The sequence below is a fragment of the Musca domestica genome, unplaced genomic scaffold (genome assembly GCF_030504385.1).
Source record: "Musca domestica strain aabys unplaced genomic scaffold, Musca_domestica.polishedcontigs.V.1.1 10, whole genome shotgun sequence".
Lineage (NCBI taxonomy): Eukaryota > Metazoa > Arthropoda > Insecta > Diptera > Muscidae > Musca > Musca domestica.
The window spans coordinates 13,380,710-13,403,666 of NW_026712115.1; the positions used below are offsets into that span (position 1 = coordinate 13,380,710).

A 22,957-nucleotide genomic window follows, 5' to 3' on the forward strand; every position below is an offset into this window, starting at 1 on the left:
GCAGTGGTGCGGACCAAGGAATAACGTGAAACGAAATGAATGGAATTGAAACAGCAGAATTTCGTGCAAACATTGAATTCAAAATCATTTGAAATAAACAAATCCAATTGGAATTCGTGGAATTCATTTCATATTGCTCTTCGTTTGTTTTATAATTCGATAAGTACACGCACCTCCCTTCCATTTTCACGACCAACATTGCACCCAACAACAAGAACATAAATAAATGCCAGCCAGAGAAATCAAACTTATCGGAGACGGTTGCGCGAGTGAGCATGGGAGAGTCTATTTCTCAATTCGATTTCAATGTGAATAAAATGAATTGTGTTATTGGTGTGTCTGTCTGTCGGTCGGTCGGTTTTCGTTGATGTGGTGGTAGCTGTTGTTATATTTGTGTTATTGTTGTTGTTGTTGCTGCAATCCATTTCAACCTCACCTTCAGCCCTCGCGTCTTTGCTCCAACAATTGGTGTGCTGGTGGTTAATTTCTTGTTTAATTCCATTTCTCATTTGGATTGTGATCGTCGTTGTCCACGCAACGGCGTCGTTTTTGTGCGGAATCGAAGTATTTTTGTTTGATTAATGACAAAATAAAAGAAATCAACAACAAAAGCAAAATAAAAACAAAGAATAATATCTATTCCTCGATGCAATTCGGCCGCAAATTAAATAATTAAATTATTTTGTCAAAATCGCAACTTTTTTCATGAAGCGCACATAAAGAATTGCGAAGGCAACGGTTCGGTGCAGAAGTTGTCACAAAAATATTGAAACATAAACACATTTTGTCCACGACAAGAAGAATATTACAACAACTGAGCAATGTCTAACGGGTTCCAAGTGATCTGATTCGATTCCCATTCTCGCGAGTGGTGAACATTTTGTGATTCTTAACCGGTTGATTAGTTGGCAATGATTTAATGGCAAACAGTCTGTCAGTCAGCCGCCTTGTGTTTTGGTGTGTTTCGTAAAAAAAATTGGCGCAATTTTAAATTTGTAAAACAAAAATAAAAGAACAAGAAAACGTCACGAAATATACACACTTTTTTATTGTCAGTCAGTGTCGAGTGTTATTTTTGTTGTTTGTCTGTGCTACAGGAGAGAAAACATTCAAAATTTTGCACCTAATGCAACTCAATACCATGGACTGTACAGGGCGTTCAAATGCACCTGAACGTGAGACGGATCTAGCTGACGATATGGTAAGAATGCAAAGCAAAACTTTATTTATTATTTTAATATCCGTCGGTATAATTGGCTTTTGTATTTTGAATTCCGTCGGTACATAGTTGGTCAAATATCTGATTCGTATCTACATATGTCAATTCTAACTAGATTCGCGATATTCTGACCTGCCTTCCTCAAGTAGGTGTGTTGATATTGATATGACAGTACAATTTTAAAGCATCCACAAGTGTATGCTAACACCTTTATGTACGTACCCAGCTAACAATTTTTCCAAGGGCTCTGATGTCCGATTTTTTGTCAAGATATTCTAATTTTTTTTCAGAGTAATCTGCACATACCCTTTTGTTTTGTTAAGTTTGTCTCGCACATGAAAAAGGCGAGAGTTTTTTTTACCAATTTTCCTCAAAAATATATATGTATGTAGATATTTCTACAAAAAAAAAGCAAACATATAGTTCTGTAAAACTGAGAGGGCAAAACATCGCCGATCTTATTTAAGCCTATGAAACCATTTGCTTTAATAAAAACATCAACATTATTTTGAAAGTCATATTGGGCTTCGAATTCACGCGTACCTGATAACTCATCATGGCGTCAAGGCCATTTTAACAGAGCCAGTCAGGAGGCGAATTCAGTTTTCTAGTCTTCTCTTGCCATCAAAAATATGTTTGCTAGGAATTTACCAATTCATAGGATTTTGTTAGAACAATATTTTGCAACAACAAAAACATATTTGTTATTGATGTATTTGTCAACTGGTAAAACCCAACTTGATTCAGCAAATCTCGAGAGCTCTTAGCCCGAACAGTAATAATAAAAGTAGATAGTTAGAAAATTAAGCTTTGTTGTAAATCTTAATGTTAATAATTTTAATATTTTTACTTGGCGTGTTATAAAATAAAGTTTATAAAATAAGTATCAAGTGTACTATTAAAACTAAAAACTGAAAACAATATACATTTACACATACGCTGTACATTGTTTTGATATCAAAAGAAGTATACCTGGAACAATCCCTTCATAAGCATTCACAAGAGCGAACCGGCAAAGGAAAGGTCAACATTCTTTTTGGGTCGAATCTATGATACCCTACACCACAAAACATATTTAGGAGAGCTACCCGTAACAAATAAACGTTTGTATTGGGAATGTATGCGAAGTAGATCATGCCAGCTTTGAATCTTCTTTAATGCTTTAGAGCAGTCATTATTTAGAAGCAGTAGTAACTAGTATGTCGGAGGTATATCCAGCTCTGAATCTATTTCCATCAAATTTGATGCATGATTTGTATCTGCATGATATGACTTCAAATAGGATTATTTTAAAAAAATGTATCGGGACAATGGATATATAGGAACAGAGTTTCACCAAATGGAAAAATTCGGTTGAATGTTCAAAAAATCAAGCCAATTTGGGCTGATTTTACATATTTGATGAACAATAACTGTGAAATCGGATGAAGATATATATGGAAGCCATATCCAAATCTGAATCGATTTCGATAATATTTACCGAAATGATATCTGGTATCATATATCATTGTTGTAGAGTGCATATTACGAAAGAGATATAAGGAGTTATAGCTATGTCTTAACGTATTTGCTCCAAGGCTGAACTCGGTTGTACGTTGGTGATATTAACCATTGGTTGCATAATAAAACTGAAATCGGATACCTAAATGTATGGGAGGCATATATAAATTTGGACCGATTGCATCTCAACACAATAAATGCGACCGGGTCATTGTTTACGAAACTACATGGGCAGACGGACGGACATGCATAAATCGACTCAGAATGTAATTCCCTGGAGAACATCAAAAGGAACTAAGGGTCTATTTCGCTTCCTTCTGCATGTTGCAAACAAATGCACAAAGACATTATACCTTGTACCACAGTGTGACATAGGGTATAAAAAAGGTGATGCTTAACCATAACCTCCCGGTGAAAGTAGTATATTCAACAATATTATTTCAGGTCCTTGTCTAGTCCACGTATCTTGGATTTTTCTATTCCCCACCATAAAATGGAGGGTATATTAAATTTATCATTCCGTTTGAAATATTCGCCGGAGACCCAAAAAGGATATATATTCTTGATCAGTATAAAATTTTAGCGATGTCCGTCGGTCTGTTGAAATCACGATTGAAATTTGGCAAAAAGGTTTATATTATATGCAGGCTGATTCTTATTGAAAATGGGCTATATGGGTCCACGTTTAGGTATGGCCTCCATATAACGAAATTTCCAAATTTCGATTCAAGTCCACTTAAAGCAAAGATTTTCGGTATTTTGAAGGTTTCTTCCACTATTTCCAACCAAATTGGATGGGTTTCGCTAGTTGCTTTAGTTTTTATTTTAATTAAAACGGAACGGATTCAAGTCAATTATCATTTGCATTTTAAAGGCATAAGACACTCTAGCTCTTCACTAAAAAACAACAACAAATCTGATACATGTGGACAAGACCAAGACCAGTAATTAATTTCACTGAGACTATTTTTAATCAGAATTCGGATGGAGGAGTTGAAAATGAAAGGTCTCCTCAAGAGATTTTGTTAGAGCCGGAGTTTTCTCGTTCATCTATTATAGTTTTTTTTTCGATTTAGGTCTTTTCACACTGTTTCTCTATCACTAACCCAATTTTTAACCAAATATGAATTTGTAAAATTGAAAACAACCTATTGTCTATAAGAAAATTCTGTACAAATGCCGTAAGAAAGTAATATGAAAAGTATTTGCAGAACTCAATGGCAAAACACTGATGATGTCTTGACAAGGCATTGGTTATAAAATTTGTCGTGCCAGTATTAAAATTATTGGGATTTACCTATAACGGGTCCTATGACAAATCATTTCACTTCCGATCCACTTCATTACCTGCCATCGATTACTTCATATGAAAAAAATATGTATGTATACAGGGTGAGATGAAAAACTGCAACCAAATTCAAAATACTGTCATTTCTAAGCCACTCGCCCGACAGCTGTTAAAATTATTCCAGTGACAGCTCATTATATTGTTTACAAGTGTATTTTGGTGCGATTTCTTTGTGATACAAGTGTGATAGTGTGATATCTTTATATTTGGCCGGAAAACCACAAGTCGCTATCGTTAGAACACTCCAGCATTTTAATATGAATAAATCTTTTGTGTCTCGCACCAACGCTCGTTACCGTGATACTGGTAGCGTTTCCCGACGTCAAGGAAGTGAACGGAAGAAAACAGCAACTTCAGCAGAAATTCGAAAAGTAAAGAAGCGACTTGATCGAAACCCGCGCCGTAGTGGCCGAAAAATGCCAAAGAGGTTAGCTGAAAATTCGGTTCGGTATATATATATATATATATTTGGCATTTTTCGGCCACTACGGCGCGGGTTTCGATCAAGTCGCTTCTTTACTTTTCGAATTTCTGCTGAAGTTGCTGTTTTCTTCCGTTCACTTCCTTGACGTCGGGAAACGCTACCAGTATCACGGTACATACATTGCTTACAACCTGGTATCTAGAGCTCTTAAGAAAGCTATTCCCGTTCTAAAGAAGTGTTAAATATCCAAATATTCATAAAATAACGTTCATACGAAATAAAATTATACCGCACAGTGCCTCGTCTTTCCTTGTCATGTATAGTTTTAAAGCTAAGCAAATATCAATTACCAGTCACATACAAATAAAAACGATTAGAAACGATTCCCATACTGCCTGACAATAATTGGGTATTGTTGAAGTATTTTGAAGAAATTATCACTTCAGCTAAGGAAGGGGGTAAACAATCAGTGATGATTTCTATGAAAATTGCTTTGATAAATAAACTCTATTCACTGGAGTTGTTGCTGCATCGTCGTTTTATATTTACATTTGTCTACCTACATCATCGTTCGATGTGCTTATAAAAATGTAAATTTCGTCTTAATGTAGATATTTTAGATATGGAAACAAATAAAAGGGCACAAACAACTACGGACACGTCGAAAGCGAATAAACAATGGCGGACCGTCGGCTCTCATCAACAATTCTGAACTGGAACTGTTATTTTAAATGTCTTTAACGTATTTGCATACGGCCATTAACTGTAGATGTTCCTGAGTGAATGAAAAAACCTCTTCAATATTTTTGAAATTCCCCGGTTATTAGTTGCACATTTCGCGTTGATTTTTTCGTACATGTATCAATCGGCTTATTGAGACGTCTATACGTCACGCGAAAGCATAGAATGTAAAATTTACATTGTGTTCGCCTCGAATTTAACTTGATTTTCGGCGTTTGTCTTCCCACCCTTTACCGAGGTTTTCTCTTCATTTCGATGGTGTTCACACGTAAATTAATTGTTCAAATATTTGCATTATTTGTTATCGACTTAAATGAATATTAAACGGCATTTGGGACTTAATAAACGTTTGTCGTTGTTTATAAAATCCCAAATAAAATCTCACAGATTCATTTCATCGCATTGAAGAGTGGGAGATACTCAATTGCGTGTTTGTTGTTGATTGCTATCGATGTGAAGTTATGTGAATGTGTTGACGATATATGTGTTTGCTAGACACGGCTAGCCACAATCATAGCCGCCTAACAAGGTAAAAATAAGGTGGGAAAACTGGTATGGAGTGCTACTGAATGTTGTCTTGCTGAGACTTTTTATATTTCGTTCGAATGAGGATATCGTGCACTACGAAAAGGAGAAGGAAAAAGAAGCTTTGTCAATCTAATTTGATTTATTTCGATATACATCATTTGTAACGGTCAAAATGTGTCATCGAAATAAATTAAAATGTATGATATTTCAAGTCGATCTAGCAATTCCATCCAATAACATTTTCAAATCTTCAGTAACATTAGACGACGTTATTCATATATCCAATCAAATCCATATAGAGATTGGATATATATATATATATATATATATATATATATATATATATATATATATATATATATATATATATATATATATATATATATATATATATATATATATATATATATATATATATATAATATGTACTCCGTAATAACGATATTCAGGAAAAAATATAAAATTCAGCTCAGAAATACCTTTGACAAATTTCATCGACATCGGTTCAGATTTGGATATATCTGATTTCAAGTTAATTGTGCACCAAATGGCGAATACAACCCCGAATTGAAAAGACACAAATGCCTCGACTAATTTTGTTCTTTGGACTTTAAATTATAACTATAATCATAGTTTGTATGATTTAATTCTCACAAATTCTCCTTAAATAATTTTATTTGTTAATTGAAGTAAATATGGTGTAGGGTATCATAAAATCGGCCCGCCCGATTTTAAGACTTATTTACTGGTTTAATTTTGACTTTGGTTTGACAGACGAAATTTTTTATAGTTCTGTCTTATAAATTGTTATATTATTTTTGGATATTGCGACAAATCATTACATATTCCCTTTTTGTTTGGAAGATTCTACTTTCTATGATTTATTTATTCTTGTCCTTGTGTTTATATTTTTTTTCAAAGACTTAAGTTTACACCTCTGCTATAAGTGTTCGAAGCTAAGTAATTTTACAAAAAATCTCCGATCCTTAAGTTTAAATGTTTCTAGATTACCTCGATCAGAATATTTTATACAATGAGATTCAAACAAAATATAAATGTTAATTCACACGCACAAGATCAAATCTATTCAAAATTTAATTAACTTGTACACACCAACAAAAAAAGAGGCTGTTAACTTCCAAGGAATTATTAGTTTTTAATCACGTTCGTTAACAGCATAATCATTGACACATTTCCGATTAATGTCTATGCGTGTATGTAGATCCAATTTAATTAACTATTTTCATCGCCCACATTAAACTATGAAATCTCTTTATTGTGAAACTGAAATACATCCTTTATGATACGGGTATTACCCTCAACATTTCTCTTCATGGAATTTCATTTGATTTTAATTGAAAATCAAATCCAATGATTTATATAATTTTCCTAGCAAAATTTAATTTAATTTCATGATTTTACTGTAAAATAAAATAGTGGCACTTAAAAAGCTATAAATTCTGTGGGGAAATATTTCAATACTCAGCTTATGAACTGTGGCATTTTGAGATGAAAATAAACAAGAACAGCAACAAAACACATTTATAAGCGTTAATAAAGATGCTGACGGCCAAGCGATTAGATCAAGCAACAAACCGCTAGCGGGTGGACCGTAAATACGTTTGGGAATATATGACTGCCAGCGGCTGAAACGAAGACGATTGTTGAATTTCTAATATTTTATATTTATTTTTGTGTGCGTGTGATTAAAGAATAATATTTTACATATCTATGCAAACAGTCAGAAGGAAAGACACATTTTAATTGCACACATTTGATGAACTCTTTATTTTTTATCCGACATAAATGATTCTAACTTTTCGAAAAAAAAAAAACAGTGACGGTATTGTGTATTGCTTAATTATTTCTCAAAACGAATAAAGATAGGAAGCTAAAAATGTGCACACATCAGTCGTTTGTCTGCATGCAGGTCTAGATATAGTCCATCTATTCGTTATATTATATTTATCTATATTCGTTTTGACGGACATACGGCCGGACAGACAGAGCTCATTTAGTCTTAGAATTTTACGCTCGGTCCACGATATCATATAGCCCCCATATAACGGTAGCCCCGATATTCGGTATTTTGACGATTTAAACTACCTTTTTCAATGGAATTTTCTGAAAATCGACACAAGAAGTTCTTTCTTAGCACTTGGAAGAGAATTGTCAATATATGTCCCCGATATCGTATAGCCTCCAAAGTTGTTTTAAATTTCTATGCCAGAAAATTGTCTATGCAGGTCCAGGGGCTGGATTCTTGTTCTATGAAAATATGAAATGAAAAATATTTCCTTTATAAAATTTTTCATTTGACATTTCTTTCCTTTATAAAAGTTTTCATTTCACATTTTCATAGAACAGGTCTTCATATATTTTGACGATTGACTTGTGACAAAAGTTGCCTATGCCGCTCCACGTCTTCGTATAGACCTAAATATAACGGCTATATTCGGTATTTTTAGATTTTAACAGAATTTTTAACGGTTTTTATTTATTTATCTATTTATTCTTTTTTTAAATTTGCAAATTCGTTCCAAATGGCGGAAGGCTTTCGGCGGGTCGAACTTACTGCTTTTCAACTTATTTTTTAATATATCAATGCTACAATCTGTTTGTATGAATTTTTCGTTAAATAATTTTTGTTTACATTTTTTGAAGCATATGACAATTCTCAACAGCACACTTGTAGCAATAAACAAGTAAGAAAACGTTAACTCTCCAACATGAGATAAAGAAACCATGCATAAATAAAAGTTCAATTTTAAATGCCAATGAAATCAAGTGCGCGCTATACAAAAACGTGGACCGATATACCTCATATTCAATACCAACTATCCTACACTCCAAGCTCTACGATAAATAATATTGTCTGTATCTTAATTAAACTGACAAACAGACTGACTGGCAGAGGGAGATCGTTAAACCGACTAATAATTTTACGCTGATCGCCGACGATATTATGACAAATTTATTAAACCCTTCTTTCCATGATGTAGGGTACAACAAAGTTTAATCGGTCTGATGTCTTCCTAATTTTGAAAGATTTTAATAGACACAAAATCATTTTTTACGATTTGACTCAAGTAAAACAATTATTAAATGATTTTGAGTCGGTAGTCTTTTCCACTTGTGTCTGAAATAACACGATTAAATTAGACTAACATATACTTATGCCCAAAGTAAAAAAAAAAAAAAATACCGGCTTTTCCTTCCCTTCAATACGATGGGACTATATTATTTTTATACCCTCCACCATACTATGGAGGGTATATTAATTTTGTCATTCCGTTTGTAACTCCTCGAAATACTCATGTCAGACCCAACAAAGTATATATATTCTTGATCAGCGTAAAATTCTAAGACGATTTAGCCATGTCCGTCTGTCTGTCTGTGTGTCTGTCTGTCTGTCTGTCCGTCTGTCTGTCTGTCTGTTGTAATCACGCTATCTTTCGAACAAATTGAGATAGAAGGCTAAAATTTTGCACACATGTATATTTTGCCAGTAGGCAGGTTAAGTTCGTAAATGGGCCATGTAGGTCCAAGTTCTCATATAGCCCCCATATAACGGTACCTCCCGATATTCGGTATTTTGATGATTTTACCGACATTATTCACCGGAATTGTTTCAAATTTGGCATTTGAAGTTCGTAATAGATACTAAAACCTAAGACAGAAAATTATCTGTGCAGGTCCACGCCTTCGTGTAGCCCCCATATAACGGTACCCACCGATATTCGGTATTTTGATGATTTTAGCGACATTGTTTACCGGAATCGTTTCAAATTTGGTATTTGATGTTCGTAACGGATATTACATCCTAAGTCAAAAAATGAGCCATGTAGGTCCCCGTCTTCATATAGCCCCCATATAACAATACCCCCCGATATTCGGTATTTTGATGATTTTAGCGACATTATTTAACGGAATCGTTCCAAATTTGGTATTTGAAGTTCGTAATAGATACTGCAGCATAAAACAGAAAATAGGCCATGTAGGTCCACGTCTTCGTATAGCCCCCATATAACAATACCCCCGATATTCGGTATTTTGTTGATTTTAGCGACATTATTTACCGGGATTGTTTCAAATTTCGCATGTGAAGTTCTTATTGAATACTTCAGCCCATGCCAGAAAATTGTCTGTGCAGGTCCACGTCTTCGTATAGCCCCCATATAACGGTACCCCACATATTCGGTATTTTGATGATTTTAGCTACATTATAAACAGATTTTTCTCCAAGTTTCGCATTTAAATATTGTAATAACTTATGACAAAAGTTGCCTATGCAGGTCCACGTCGTCGTATAAGCATTCGATATTTTTAAAATTTTAGCAGAATTTTTAACGGATTTTATTTTTTTTTTTTTTTTTTTGGAAATTGCCAAATTTGTACCAAATGGTGGAGGGTATTAAAAGTTCGGCCCGGCCGAACTTACTGCTTTTTTACTTGTTGCCATTCACTTTGTAATACTTTGCAAAAAATTATTGGTGACTCATAAGGCATTTTTTTCTTGATTAGAGTAAAATTATATGTCGGCTAAGTTGTCAAGACGATTCCAAGGAGTATTTGTGCGAACACTGAAATTTTAGAGTTTTATATCTTAAGATTTATTAATGAAGATAAATAAATGAATAAGTTCATAACAAATGCTAACCAAATCAAGAGTCCAATAACTTTGGACAATTTTTAAAGCACGAAAAAAGATTTTATGTCGTGGTTTGTTTGCTTTATAATGTTACTGGTAAGACGTTTGCCGTGCAGATTTTTTCCGAAATTTGTGTAACGGCATAGACAAATAAAGAAGGAGACGAAGATAAAACTCAACATCGCAGCACTGAAGTGACCCAAACAAAAAAACTCAATCTTCGAAGACGAATTTTGGGAAAGCTTTCAATTGTTTTGCTGCATATCTATTTTTCAAGGATGGAGCTTTCGATAGATGGACCTTTGTTTATTAAATAGTTAAATCATTAGTTTTTATTGGCATTCGAAAGAGAGCAGTTCGGTCGGCCAACTCAATTCGAATGTACTCGGTTTAAATATTTTAAAAACACATTTAATCATTTCCCCAACAAAACTGCAAAGCAAAACACAAACCAATATTATTGAAAAGAATAATAAATAGCATAGACTCATATATATATACATATGTATCGAGGTTTATTCCTGTTATATGTACGAATTTTCAAGTCCATCCCTATTGTTTTTGTTTCTTCCATTTTCAAAATAAACGAGGGAATAAAAATGTTAATTAAACAGTCAAAGAAAAAAGCGAATCGAAGATAAAGAAAAGGACGGAATCAGCTGCTAAAACGGAATCATTAAAAAACCAATTATCAAAATGCTAATAAAATAAACATGAATTTCTATATGCTATTACGCTCGCTCACACTTACCCATTTCACTCACATCCACTCATGTGGCATGTCTCATTTTTGCAGTCATGTATTCAGTCATGCAATACATACCTATACGTACGTACACATGTGTATGTATATGCATTGAAATTAATGGCCATGGGCGTGGTTAATAAAAGCACATAAAAATAAAACAGCACTCTTGTGCCGCCAGCATAAAATTGCAACGCTTGCAACATCGTTCGGTTTGTAGCATGATCAGCAACTATCCGACGAGGCAATGAGGTGAGAGGTGGTGGTGGTAACTTTCATGGTCTGCATTGAACAAAAGAAACAAACAACTTAGCCTTTGATGCCATTGCTTTATTTGTAGCGTATTTTGTTGAGGGGTTGCTTGCTTTCTGCGAATTGCGTCCAAACGTTTGACAATGTGAATGGTACTTGAATTGAAAATACAATGCGTTGTTTTTAATTAACTAAATATTTAAGGAATTACAAAAACATTGAAGTGAAAGGTTAGTTCGAATAAGATTTGGGGCATGTTATGATGGGCAAATATATACCTCAAAAATTGGTCATTTAAATATGACTTTAAGTGACGATTAGGCCGTAAGAACATTTCATTAGTTCCTTACAAGGTATTCCAGTAAAGTTTGTTTTGTCCACATCTGCGACGATCGGTGTTGGAACATTGATAAGCGGCAAATTACTGGTAGTATTCCTCTGTTTTTGGAATTAATTTGTAATTTTTACTATATCCGATAAATTCATTTTGTTTTATTGTTCAAAGTAATATTTTAAATATTTAAGTTAAATTTTATATCTCCATGTGCGTTAATAAAATATATGAATAGTAATTAAAATTTGAGAAGTACAACACAATACATTTATGTCTTTCGAAGCCAAATTATTTAGGTCCACACATTTTGATGTGTCACAAATTTAAAATCTGCTAATGAATGCTACTTCTGAAATGCCAACGACACCATGGAAATCATTTCCATTAGATATGAGTATATTCCTACGAAATATGTTAGTACGTTTACATATAAATGGGTTAACCCACTGGATTTGGATTAAGATTGTCATATCCATTACTTATACTTCAAATAAATCCTCTTAAAGTAGGTTAACCCCGTTTCCTGCACTCACATTCAGAACGATTTCCACAAAAGCTAGATGACTTTAGTACTGGGTTTGGAGAAATATTTGCCAGGATCTTTGTAAAAATATAAAATATAATTTTCTAGTGATAAACAGTATTATATTGATTCATTTTTTGTTCATGTCATGGTAAAATTAAGAAGGCAAAGTCATTTCAAATAACCATATCCATCTCTGCATTTTCTATTATATACCTTGGCAAATTACACTGAAATAAAAAGAGGTTCTGTGTATACAGTGGATTTAAAAATATAAATTTTGACATTAAGATGTTGTCAAACGAATAAATATTTTGAAAAAAAAATGTAAACACATGATTGCATGACTTTACCTTTTTAATTCAACCATAGTTCGTATATATATTTCAAAAATTAACAAGTAAAAAAGCAGTAAGTTCTGCCGGGCCGAACCTTGAGTACCCTTCACCATATGGAAGAAATTTTCAAAAAAAAAAACCTTGAAAAAATTCTGCTAAAATCATGAAAATACCGAATATAGGAAGTTTCCGTTACATTGAGCCTATACCAAGACAAGGACCTGTAAATGAAATTTTCGTCATATACCTTTACGATATTCAAATACGAAACTTGGAACAATTCCGGTTAATAATGTCATCCGGTTAATAATCATCAAAATACCTGAAGGTAGCGTAATATGGGGGCTATACGAAGAATTGAGTCTGCAAATGAAATGTTCTATCATAGGCCGTAGCACGTTAAAATTGTGACTAAAACACAGAAGACAGAGCCATAAACATTTGAGGAAATTTGTATATATAAAAGATAGTTGTATTAGTTACTACGCTTATATCTCAAGAACCGCTGGTCTGATTTTAACGATTCAGACAAATTCGGAATTGTAACTTGACCGAAAAGAAAATTTTCATTTTGACTTTTGAAATGTACAATTGCAATATTTTATTTTGCATGATTTTTTCCATTTTGACTCACTATTTATACCCTACACCACAAGGTGGTCAGGGTATTATGTCTTTGTGCATTTGTTTGTAACAGGCAAAAGGAAACGAGATAGACCCATAGTTCATTTAGATGATCTGCATTGAATCACATTCTGAGTCGATTTATGCATGTCCGTCCGTCCGTCTGTCCATGCATTTTTGTAAACAAAGTACAGTTCGCATTTATTGCCCTATCCAGATGAAATTTTGCACAAATCATTTGTTTGGCCCAAGAACGAAACCTATTGAAATTGGAGATAATCGGTCAAAATATAGATATAGCTCCCATATAAATCTTCGTCGGATTTGCCTTTTATTGTGCATCAAGCGTGTAATATCAGTCCGAATAGTATGGCATTTTGCACGTACGATCAGATTGGACCTGAAAATAGGTATGCCAAATTTGATCGAAATCGGTTCAGATATAGCTATAGCTCCCATATATATTTTTCATCCGATTTGTTATTTTTGTCCTCCGCAGCCGTAATATGCACTCTGTAACAACAATATTTGGGGAAATATATCAAATACAGCTCAGAAATACATTTGCTGAATTTTATCGAGATCGGTTCAGTTTTGGATATAGCTCCCATATATAACTTCGTCCGATTTACTTTTGATTGTGCAACAAACGTCTAATATTTGCCCAAATTGGATGAAATTTAGCACATACGACCGAATTGAGTCTAGAAGCTAGTATGTCAAATTTGGTGAAGATCGGTTCAGATATAGCTATATCTCCCATATATACTGTTCATCCGATTTGTCATATTTGTTACCCTCAGCCGTAATATGCACAACGATATTCAGGGAAATATATCAAATACAGCTCAGAAATATCTTTGCCAAATTTTATGAAGATCGGTTCCGATTTGGATATAGCTCCCATTTATATTTTTATCCGATTTCAAATTAATTGTGCATCAAATGGACTATACAAGTCCGAATTTAAAAGATACAAATGCTTCAGCATATTTAGTCCTTTGAACTTTAAATTATAATTATAATCATAGCGTGTATGATTGAATTCTCCCATAAAAACTTTTAATTGTTATGCGCAGCTCTACTAAATTAGCAAAGTGGTGTAGGGTATCATAAAGTCGGCCTCGCCCGACTCTAAGACTTTCTTTACTGGTTTTGAATATACATTTGTAGTTTTTTTTTTTTTGAATTGTAATTTGACGTGAAGTCTTTTTAGGGAGTACAAAGCGATAACGGACAAACCTGTTATTTATAGATTTTATGTATTTATTGAGTAAGTGGAACTATACGAATAATATCATAGAAGAAGATAATACGCAATGAACAAAAGAAATCAATATTTGACCACTTAATTTAATTGACTCGATTTCTTGAAAACTGAAATTGCAGGCCGGTTACATTGAAATGTAGTACCGAATTATGTGGTGGCGAGACTGAATAGATGGTGCCGAAATAATTTAACGCGGCCACAACAAAGTTAAAGGATAATTACTTTTTTTAAAATTGCTAATGAATCAAAAAAAGAGTATCTCATTGCAAAAACTCTAAAATCGAGAAGATGTCAAGAAAACATTTTCAATTGAATCGGATTTCAAAATAATAGTACATTCTATTAACAAACTTCGTAAGGGCCTTTAAACATCTCCTGTAAAAAACAAGCGGACAAGTTGAAGATTTGTTTTTCTTCTCTGTCAATTTTATATAATGAACGATTTTTTCAATTTGACTTATCATATTGAATTCAATCGCTTTTTTTGTTGAACAAAATATAGAATTATTTTCACCATATAAAAGAAAGTTATATTAGTACTACACTTATAAATCAAGAACGGCTTGACGGATTTTAACAATTCATACAATTTCGGAATGGTACCTTGGCAAAAAAAAAAAAAAAAAAAAAAGTATATATATATATATATATATATATATATATATATATATATATATATATATATATATATATATATATATATATATATATTAAAGTGTACATTTTTATTGTTTTGAATTCCGAATGAATAATATAATACGAATATTAGAAAGTAACATAGGACCGAACATTTGCTTAATTGTTATGGAATTATACTAAGATGAAAAATATTGTCTTTAATTCCTAAAAAAACAGTATTTAAAACAGTAAACAGTAATTAATTTTGACTAATCTGAAATCATTATGCCCTCACGAGGTGATCAAAAGTAAATACCATGTAACACTGTATTTTGAACGCAAATACAAATTTCAAATTACAGCTCATTTGAATGGAACATTTTGCTAAGCTCTTTACAATACCAACAATTTAGCTGAGTTGTCACATGGGGCTATCATAGATGTTCTTTATCATATAGGTTTTTAACACTCAAATTAAAGTCTACAACTGAAAAATAAGATCAGGCTTTTCAAAATATCTAACGCCGACGGTAGGTGAACATCTATTATAATTTATGCCAGGAATATTTATTTGTATTTAGAAATTACTATGGAGTCATTACTTATTACTTATTATTATTTAGTCAGGTCTGTGATTTATTGTGCTTCAAAAAATATGCATTAAAGACTAAAAGTACGGGCTGGCAACGCGGGCGGCCAGATTTTGTGCTTTTGCAAAATGTTGTACTAAAACCGCCTCGTATAAATTGGGACTGCGTTTATCATTTAGATAGGCTGTAGTTTTGATTTTTAAACGTCCAATGGTTAGAAGACTCTCTATCTTATTGCGGATGGTATAAAGATGTCAGGTCCTCCATATGAAGGGGATCGAAAGGTTCGAAATTGAAAAATCTGAATAAAATTATATCGAAGCGTGGACCATATTTCAAGTACTGAATTTTAAACAATTCCCTTTTAGTAAGTTATTCAAAACGTCTAAATACAGTATATTTGAAGGTAGCATTATGGGGTGCTATAAGAAATCGTGGACCGTTATAGCTCATCTTAGAACTTGACCTGCGTGCAGACAAAAGGCTGAAGTAGTATAGGAGCGAGCATGATTGCAACATATGGGAAGATCACATATGAATATATTTGTAGTTATTGCCTGCATTTGTTTCATTGTGCGATAGGCCAAACTAAAATTGTATTTTTGGAATTTTGTAAATAATAAAACAACAATAAATTGCGTATTCATAAGGCCAATTGATGATCTTTGTATGCACATCTACTGTTTCCATGAATGATATACTTTGTGTGCGTGTGTGTGTCTAGCGTTAAGTGGGGTTTTAAAACAATTTGTCAGGAAATCATAAACAGGGAATAAAATCACATAAAGATGAACATACGCATGGATACATATGTGTATGTAGAATGCGTTGTATGCCTGGAATTTATATTACATGTGGCACACACATACATAAACCCTGTACACTAGAATGTAAGGAACGCTGAGCGCATGCGCCCATAATCTGGGAAAACACACTCATCATAATTTGATCATTACTGCGCTCGCCGAGTGAAAAGAGCGCAGGATCGGATGATGTGTCATTGTAATTTTCGTACCTACTAAAGTCGGACTAAATATTTGTCGTCCATGTATTTATTTGAAATTGTTTTTGTGTCACCGTGATTACCGACACATTCCAGGAACTGAAGTGGTGGCTCTGTATTAGATTCGGGTAGCTACTCGTAAGGCGACAATACTCCTAATCTAGTATCTGAGTGCGCATGTTGAGATTGGGTATCCTAATCCAGCTGAACATGCTGCGCCTGTTTTTTTTTTCAATGAGTTTTGCTTGTCCATCTAGAAAGTTGGCACTGTAAACGGCTGTATTTAACAACAACAATAGTTGGTAAAGGCTAAAATCAGTGCATATGGTAGTCACATGATAAACAGATTAGATTTTGGAAAATTGCATTTCTCCTTTGTCCAACTAACCATGACAAATGGATTATAATAAAAAGATTTTCACGCCTATCTTGTATGATCTGTTGGATGTTCGAATAAGGTTTTCAATAAACGTGCATCTTCGTTTTGTCTGATATGGTAAGTGAAAACTAATTGTAATTTGAAATTTCTTACAGTTTTATATAAACGCAACAATCTTTAAAATAGTTTTTATTGAAATTGATTAAAAAGCGTTTCCTTGAAGAAATTTTTTAACCTTTCTTAAAAAACGTTCATTTCTTATTTGATAAAGCCGTTTCGACGTTGTTATAGATTTTAATCCATACGACATAGTCAACCTGTATAAATATATAAATAAATCAGTTTTTCTCAGATGTGAAACTTCTTCTGATTAATATTAATAATGTTTTAACTTTATGTTTTCCATCTACGTGGCGACTTTGAGGATTCTTCACTTTTATGATTTCAAATATTTTATAACAATAATCTTGTTTAAAGCGTTCTTCTTCTGGAGTTAATATACCCTGATGAAGGATTGTTAGTTTTTGGTCAAATAAAAAAAAATAGGCTAAAATATTCAAAATGCATGTAAAACAATAAAAAATCGCTTTTAGAGACCTGCTTTGGCGGTAACTTAACTTAAACTTAAAATCAAAGTGCTCAATCAACCGCAATTTTTGTTAGTTTTCTCGTAATTTTACGTTTGAGTTTTGGTTGCTTTTTAGTTACGAAAACAACGGTTTGTGGCAAAGGTTTGCTAAAAAGATAAAAGTTGGAACAACTGGAGAGGTTAGCGGTGAAAGATTACAATCCATTTTTCCTCCACCATTCTATGGAGGGTATATTATTTATACCCTCCATCATTCTATGGAGGGTATATTAGCTTTGTAATTCCGTTTGTAACTCCTCGAAATATTCATAATAGACACTACAAAGTATATATATATTTTGAATCAGCGTAGAATTCTATGTCGATCTAGCGGTGTCCGTCTGTCGGTCTGTCTGCTTGTCTGTCCGTCTTTTGTAATCACGCTATCTTTCGGGCGAATTGATTTAGATGGCTAAAATTTTGCATACATGCATACTTTCCACCATGCAGATTAAGTTTGTAAATGGACCATGTCGGTCCACATTTTCGTGTAGCCCCCATATAACCGTACCTCACGATTTTCGGTATTTTGATGATTTTAGCAACATTATTCTCCGGAATCGTTTCAAATTACGTTCTAGAAGATCTTAATGGACACTTCAACCTATGGCAAATATGTCGTATGCAGGTCCACGTCTTCGTATAGCCCCCATATGACGGTACCTCCCAATACTAGATATTTTTATGATTTGTGCGACATTATTCACCGGAATTTTAACAAATTTCGTATTTAAAGTTCGCTTTAGTACAGCCTATGACAAAAAAAAAATCGTATATGTTCACTTTTTCGTACATCCCCATATAACGGTACATCCTGATATTCGGTATTTTAATGATTTTAGCGTCATTATTTACCGGACTTGTTTGAAATTTGGTAATTGAAGTTCGTAATGGGTAATACAGCATACGACAAAAAAAATCGTAAGCAGGTTCACGTCTTCGTATAGTCTCCATATAACAGTTTTCCTTCCAAATGGTGGAGGTGGAAATTCGGCCCGGCCGAGTTTTTCTGCTTTTTTACTTGTTTTATTTAAATTGAGTCAAAATTGCTTGCAGATAACTTGAAAACTCTTTGTTTAATTTATATGGTTATGGTTATATGGTCATTTCAAATAAGCATTCCCATCTTTTGCATTTTCTGTAATTTACCTTGTCAAATTTCACTGCATAGAAAAGATGTTCCCATCTCTGATTTGTGTATGTACAATGGATTTATGAATACACGTTTTGACAATGAGATGTTGTCAAATGAATAATTTTGAAACAAATTGTAAACATATGACCTTACCTTCTTAAACATATGACCTTAACCATGGTTAAAACTCTATGCAAAATATAAAATTTTGAAATATTATACGATTTGCCATATTTCGTACATTAAACGAAACATTTTTTCCTTCTAATGTCAAAACAAGAAAACATTTTTTATGAATATGACACTTTGGGAGACAATGAGCTAAATATGTGCATAGATATTATCCATATTATTCTCGTATACATTGCAAGGATTTCATTCAAAGTGAGTTAGGCTTGACTCCCGTCCTTAGAGTTTATAACAAAATGTATTCCGTGTCCAATATTTAACATTGTCTAATGGGAAATTTGTAAAACGAAAATCAGTTCGTATCACTGCCTTCAAAAAATGTAAAGTAATTATATTTTTAAACCACTTTTAGAGGCAATAATAAATCTATATGTCCCCGATAAATTCTATGCATAGAAGCTAAATAGATAATTTCATTGTCACCAACGACTTTCCTGTCGTCGGAACCTCTATTGTATTTGCTTCTTGTTTATGGCTCTGCTAGAAATGCATAACAATAACGACAAATTATATTCCAGTAATGGAAAATTTTAATTGAAATTTTATCAAACATTTCGTAAACACGTAGCAAGTTGTTCGACACAACTACATTTGTAGCAACACATGTATATGAGCCATAAAGTATTTTTCTACATGGGTTTGTTGGCGGGCAGGTTGGAAGTGATATGTGTGCAATGGCGTACATGCAATTAGGTAAAGACAACGGTGCGGGTTTAATGTAGGTATGTATATATTTTAAAGATTGACAGTTGTTCTGCACTCTTACTATGTAAGTTGCAGGTAGCGCAGTGGTAAGCGCGAAGAAAACACACACTTCTTTTTCATATTTGCCACTGTGCCAATCAAGCCCAACCACTTATAGTGGCTGCCACCATTGTTCAAAACGAATTGCTTTATCAGGGCAGGCGTACCGTACCGCACAAATATTCCTAACAAGTATTCATATGTCGGTTAGCTACAGTACTATCTCTTGATTTGAGAAATTCAGGCTGGTGTATCGTGCTGTTAAAAAAGTGCAGGTCGAACGCAGTTTGCGCGCGTGTGTGTCTGTAAAATTTTGTAGATTGCATAGCATTTCAAATGTATGACAGTAATAGACGTTAAACAGCCAGAATGACATTATATTGTAATTACTCTTGCAAGGTTTATTGCACTTAAACATATATACAATACAGATATAATTATAGGTAGAACTGAAGTTATATACTTTTGATAAAAATGCTGACGAGTTTACTTAATGAGTTTTTTAATGAATTATTAAATATTATAGGTTTTTTTTAAATAACGATATGAAATTTGCAACAAAAACAAGAATAAAATGTACGGCATTATTTCTGAAGCACAGAACAATCACAAAAACTGTAACGTGTGTCCCCAATATCTAAAGGTAAAGAACTATTAGGCGACAGTCTCATGAAAGTTCACGACTTCTTAAATCTCGGTTCACGTTATCGTATAACCCCCATATAACTGCACCGCACAAATATTCGGTATTGTGACGATTTAGAGTTTGTAGTGGTTTCTACAAAAGAAGGCAGAACATTGTCTACATACTTCTACAGCCCTCATATTAAGGTATCTCCCGATATTGTGTATTTTCAACTTGGGCATTTCATGTTTACAATAGATAACCACTATGGAAAGTAACTGCTTATATAGTTCCTCTTTTAGCTGTAGCCCCCTATATCGGTACCTCCCGATATTAGGTATTCTCATGATATAAGCTACATGTTTTAATGGATTCGTTTAAAATTTGATATTTAAAATTTGTAGTGGGTTCTACATTCTGCAGTATAACATTTTCTATTTAGTTTCACGTTTTCCTGTATCACCCATACATCAGCACAATCGAATATTCGGGTTTTTTAGCCACATTTTTCATCGGAAGTGTTTCAAATTTGATATTTGTTTTTCGCAATATATACTAACCACTGTGGCATATAACTGTTTACATAGGTCCACGTTTTTCCATTTCCTCCATATAACAGTACCTCCTCTTATTTTGAATTTCTATGATTTTAGTCACATTTACCTAACTGTCCAACGAACAAATCTAAGCAATTTGTTCATATTCAAAATCAAAAACTATTTCAAAAATCAATCTGTATTAACAAATTCTACAAATGCAACTTTAATGAAAGGTGCAAAAATATTGTATATGATCATCTCATCCGTGTCATCCGCATTTGTTGATTGTTTTATGATTATAACAACCACTTTGTAACTTTGGCGGACCGGATTTCAGGTCAGTTGTTCATGCTTAAAGAGCTATGTAACAAGAACCGCTGCGTGCTTCAATACCGAAATTATGGCCATGGAGAAGATAGCCTTTTGGGGACGGATCTTGTCTGTCCTACTCGCCTCAATAGGGGACCATGAAATCTGGTCTATGCATACTTGCAAAATGAAAGCCTTTTTGTTGAGTTTGTGAAACCACCGAATATTATAATATCAGTAACTTCAATTACTTACTCCGAAGATGCTGGTACCTATCTGACTACCATGGTAGAACTATGGTACAATGAAATAAAGGTAACCTCATTTGAAATTAGCATTCCCAGCTCTGCCTTTTCTGTAATTTACCTTGTCAAATATCAATGCATAAAAAACAGTCCCCATCTCTGATTTTGTGTGTATACAATGGATTTATGTATATGGATTTTGACAATGAGCTGTTGTCAAATGTGTAAATTTGAAAAAAATTATAAACATATAGTCACATGACTTTACCTTCTTAGTTCTTCCATGGGTAGAACCATGGGGAAGAACTAAGAAGGTAAAGTAATGTAATCATATGTTTACAATTTTCTCAAATATATGCATTTGGCAACATCTCATTGTCAAAAATCAGAGATGGAACTGTTTTTTATGCATTGAAATTTGACAAGGTAAATTACAAAAAAATGCAGAGCTGGGAATGCTAATTTGAAATGGGGTTACCTTTATTTTATTGGAGCATGTTGACAATGAACCTGCTCCTTCTTTTCCCTTAATAGTTGTCCTCTATCCTGTCTTGTCCCTATTGCCTGTTACTAAGAAATTTCATTGCACTCTTATTGTTAAAAAATGCAATCAAACCGATGTAATATTGTTTGGCTTCCTTTACTCGACCAAGAATACGACGAAAAGCAGCAATCCATATGAATCTTTGACAAATCGTTAGTTAAATACAGTGAACGGCAGTCGCTAATGGTAAATGCTTGGGCCCGTTATTGGCTACAGCTAGCATCGATTCTAATTGGAAAATATCTGAATCCAAACATCGAACCGTGCATTCATTAATTTAGCATAATAAAAACACGTTCATCATAATTAAATATTTAAGCTGAATTTATAAGATACAAGCGCTCACGGAATGGACGTATATGTGTGTTGAGACCTTTTAAAACATTCCTAAAAATTATGGCGATTGGTTAAATTGTTCGCAGCGATATACTTGGGTTGTTATAAACGACCACGGGTCAAAACATGTTTTTTTTTAATGGTGTAGTCTTCATTTAAATCAAAAGCATTCACATGCCCCGGAGAAAATAAATATCATCAGAGTCAAAGCTGTCTGTCTGTATGTACGTGCACATGTGTATGTTTTTAAGGCAATCACAATTTTGGATTGAGTTTGAGAAAAAGTATACCGAAATCTAAGAAATATGGTTCGATGGAATCATTTATCATAGTTTCATTCATACTTAAGTCAAAATGAATGGAGAGATGGATGGATGGATGGATGAATGAAATGGCAAATGGGCGAACATTTCGCAGCAAATACTGAATCAATTGGGCTATGAAAACGACAACACCATTCACAAATATCGGCATCGACATTTGTAAGCGATCAATCGATCATCTATTTGATCGATTTAATGAATGAATGAATGGATAGCTTTTCAGACCGCAAAGCTAACCGAACGAGCCAGCAGT

The 22,957-nt window shown here is 33.5% G+C and overlaps 1 protein-coding gene across 3 annotated transcripts in view; it reads left to right on the forward strand.

The window, feature by feature from the left end:
• Positions 1-277: 277 nt before the first annotated feature.
• Positions 278-22,957, forward strand: part of LOC101894668 (protein dead ringer) — a 53,254-nt gene continuing 30,574 nt past the window's right edge. Inside the window, exon 1 of one of the 3 annotated variants that reach the window (XM_059126823.1) lies at positions 278-1,201. In XM_059126823.1, coding sequence (XP_058982806.1) covers positions 1,127-1,201 — 75 coding nt within the window. In that variant the 5' untranslated portion in view covers positions 278-1,126. Of the gene's footprint in view, positions 1,202-17,186; positions 17,205-22,957 lie in introns of those variants that run through there. The other 2 variants (XM_059126817.1, XM_059126825.1) reach the window with 2 other exon arrangements.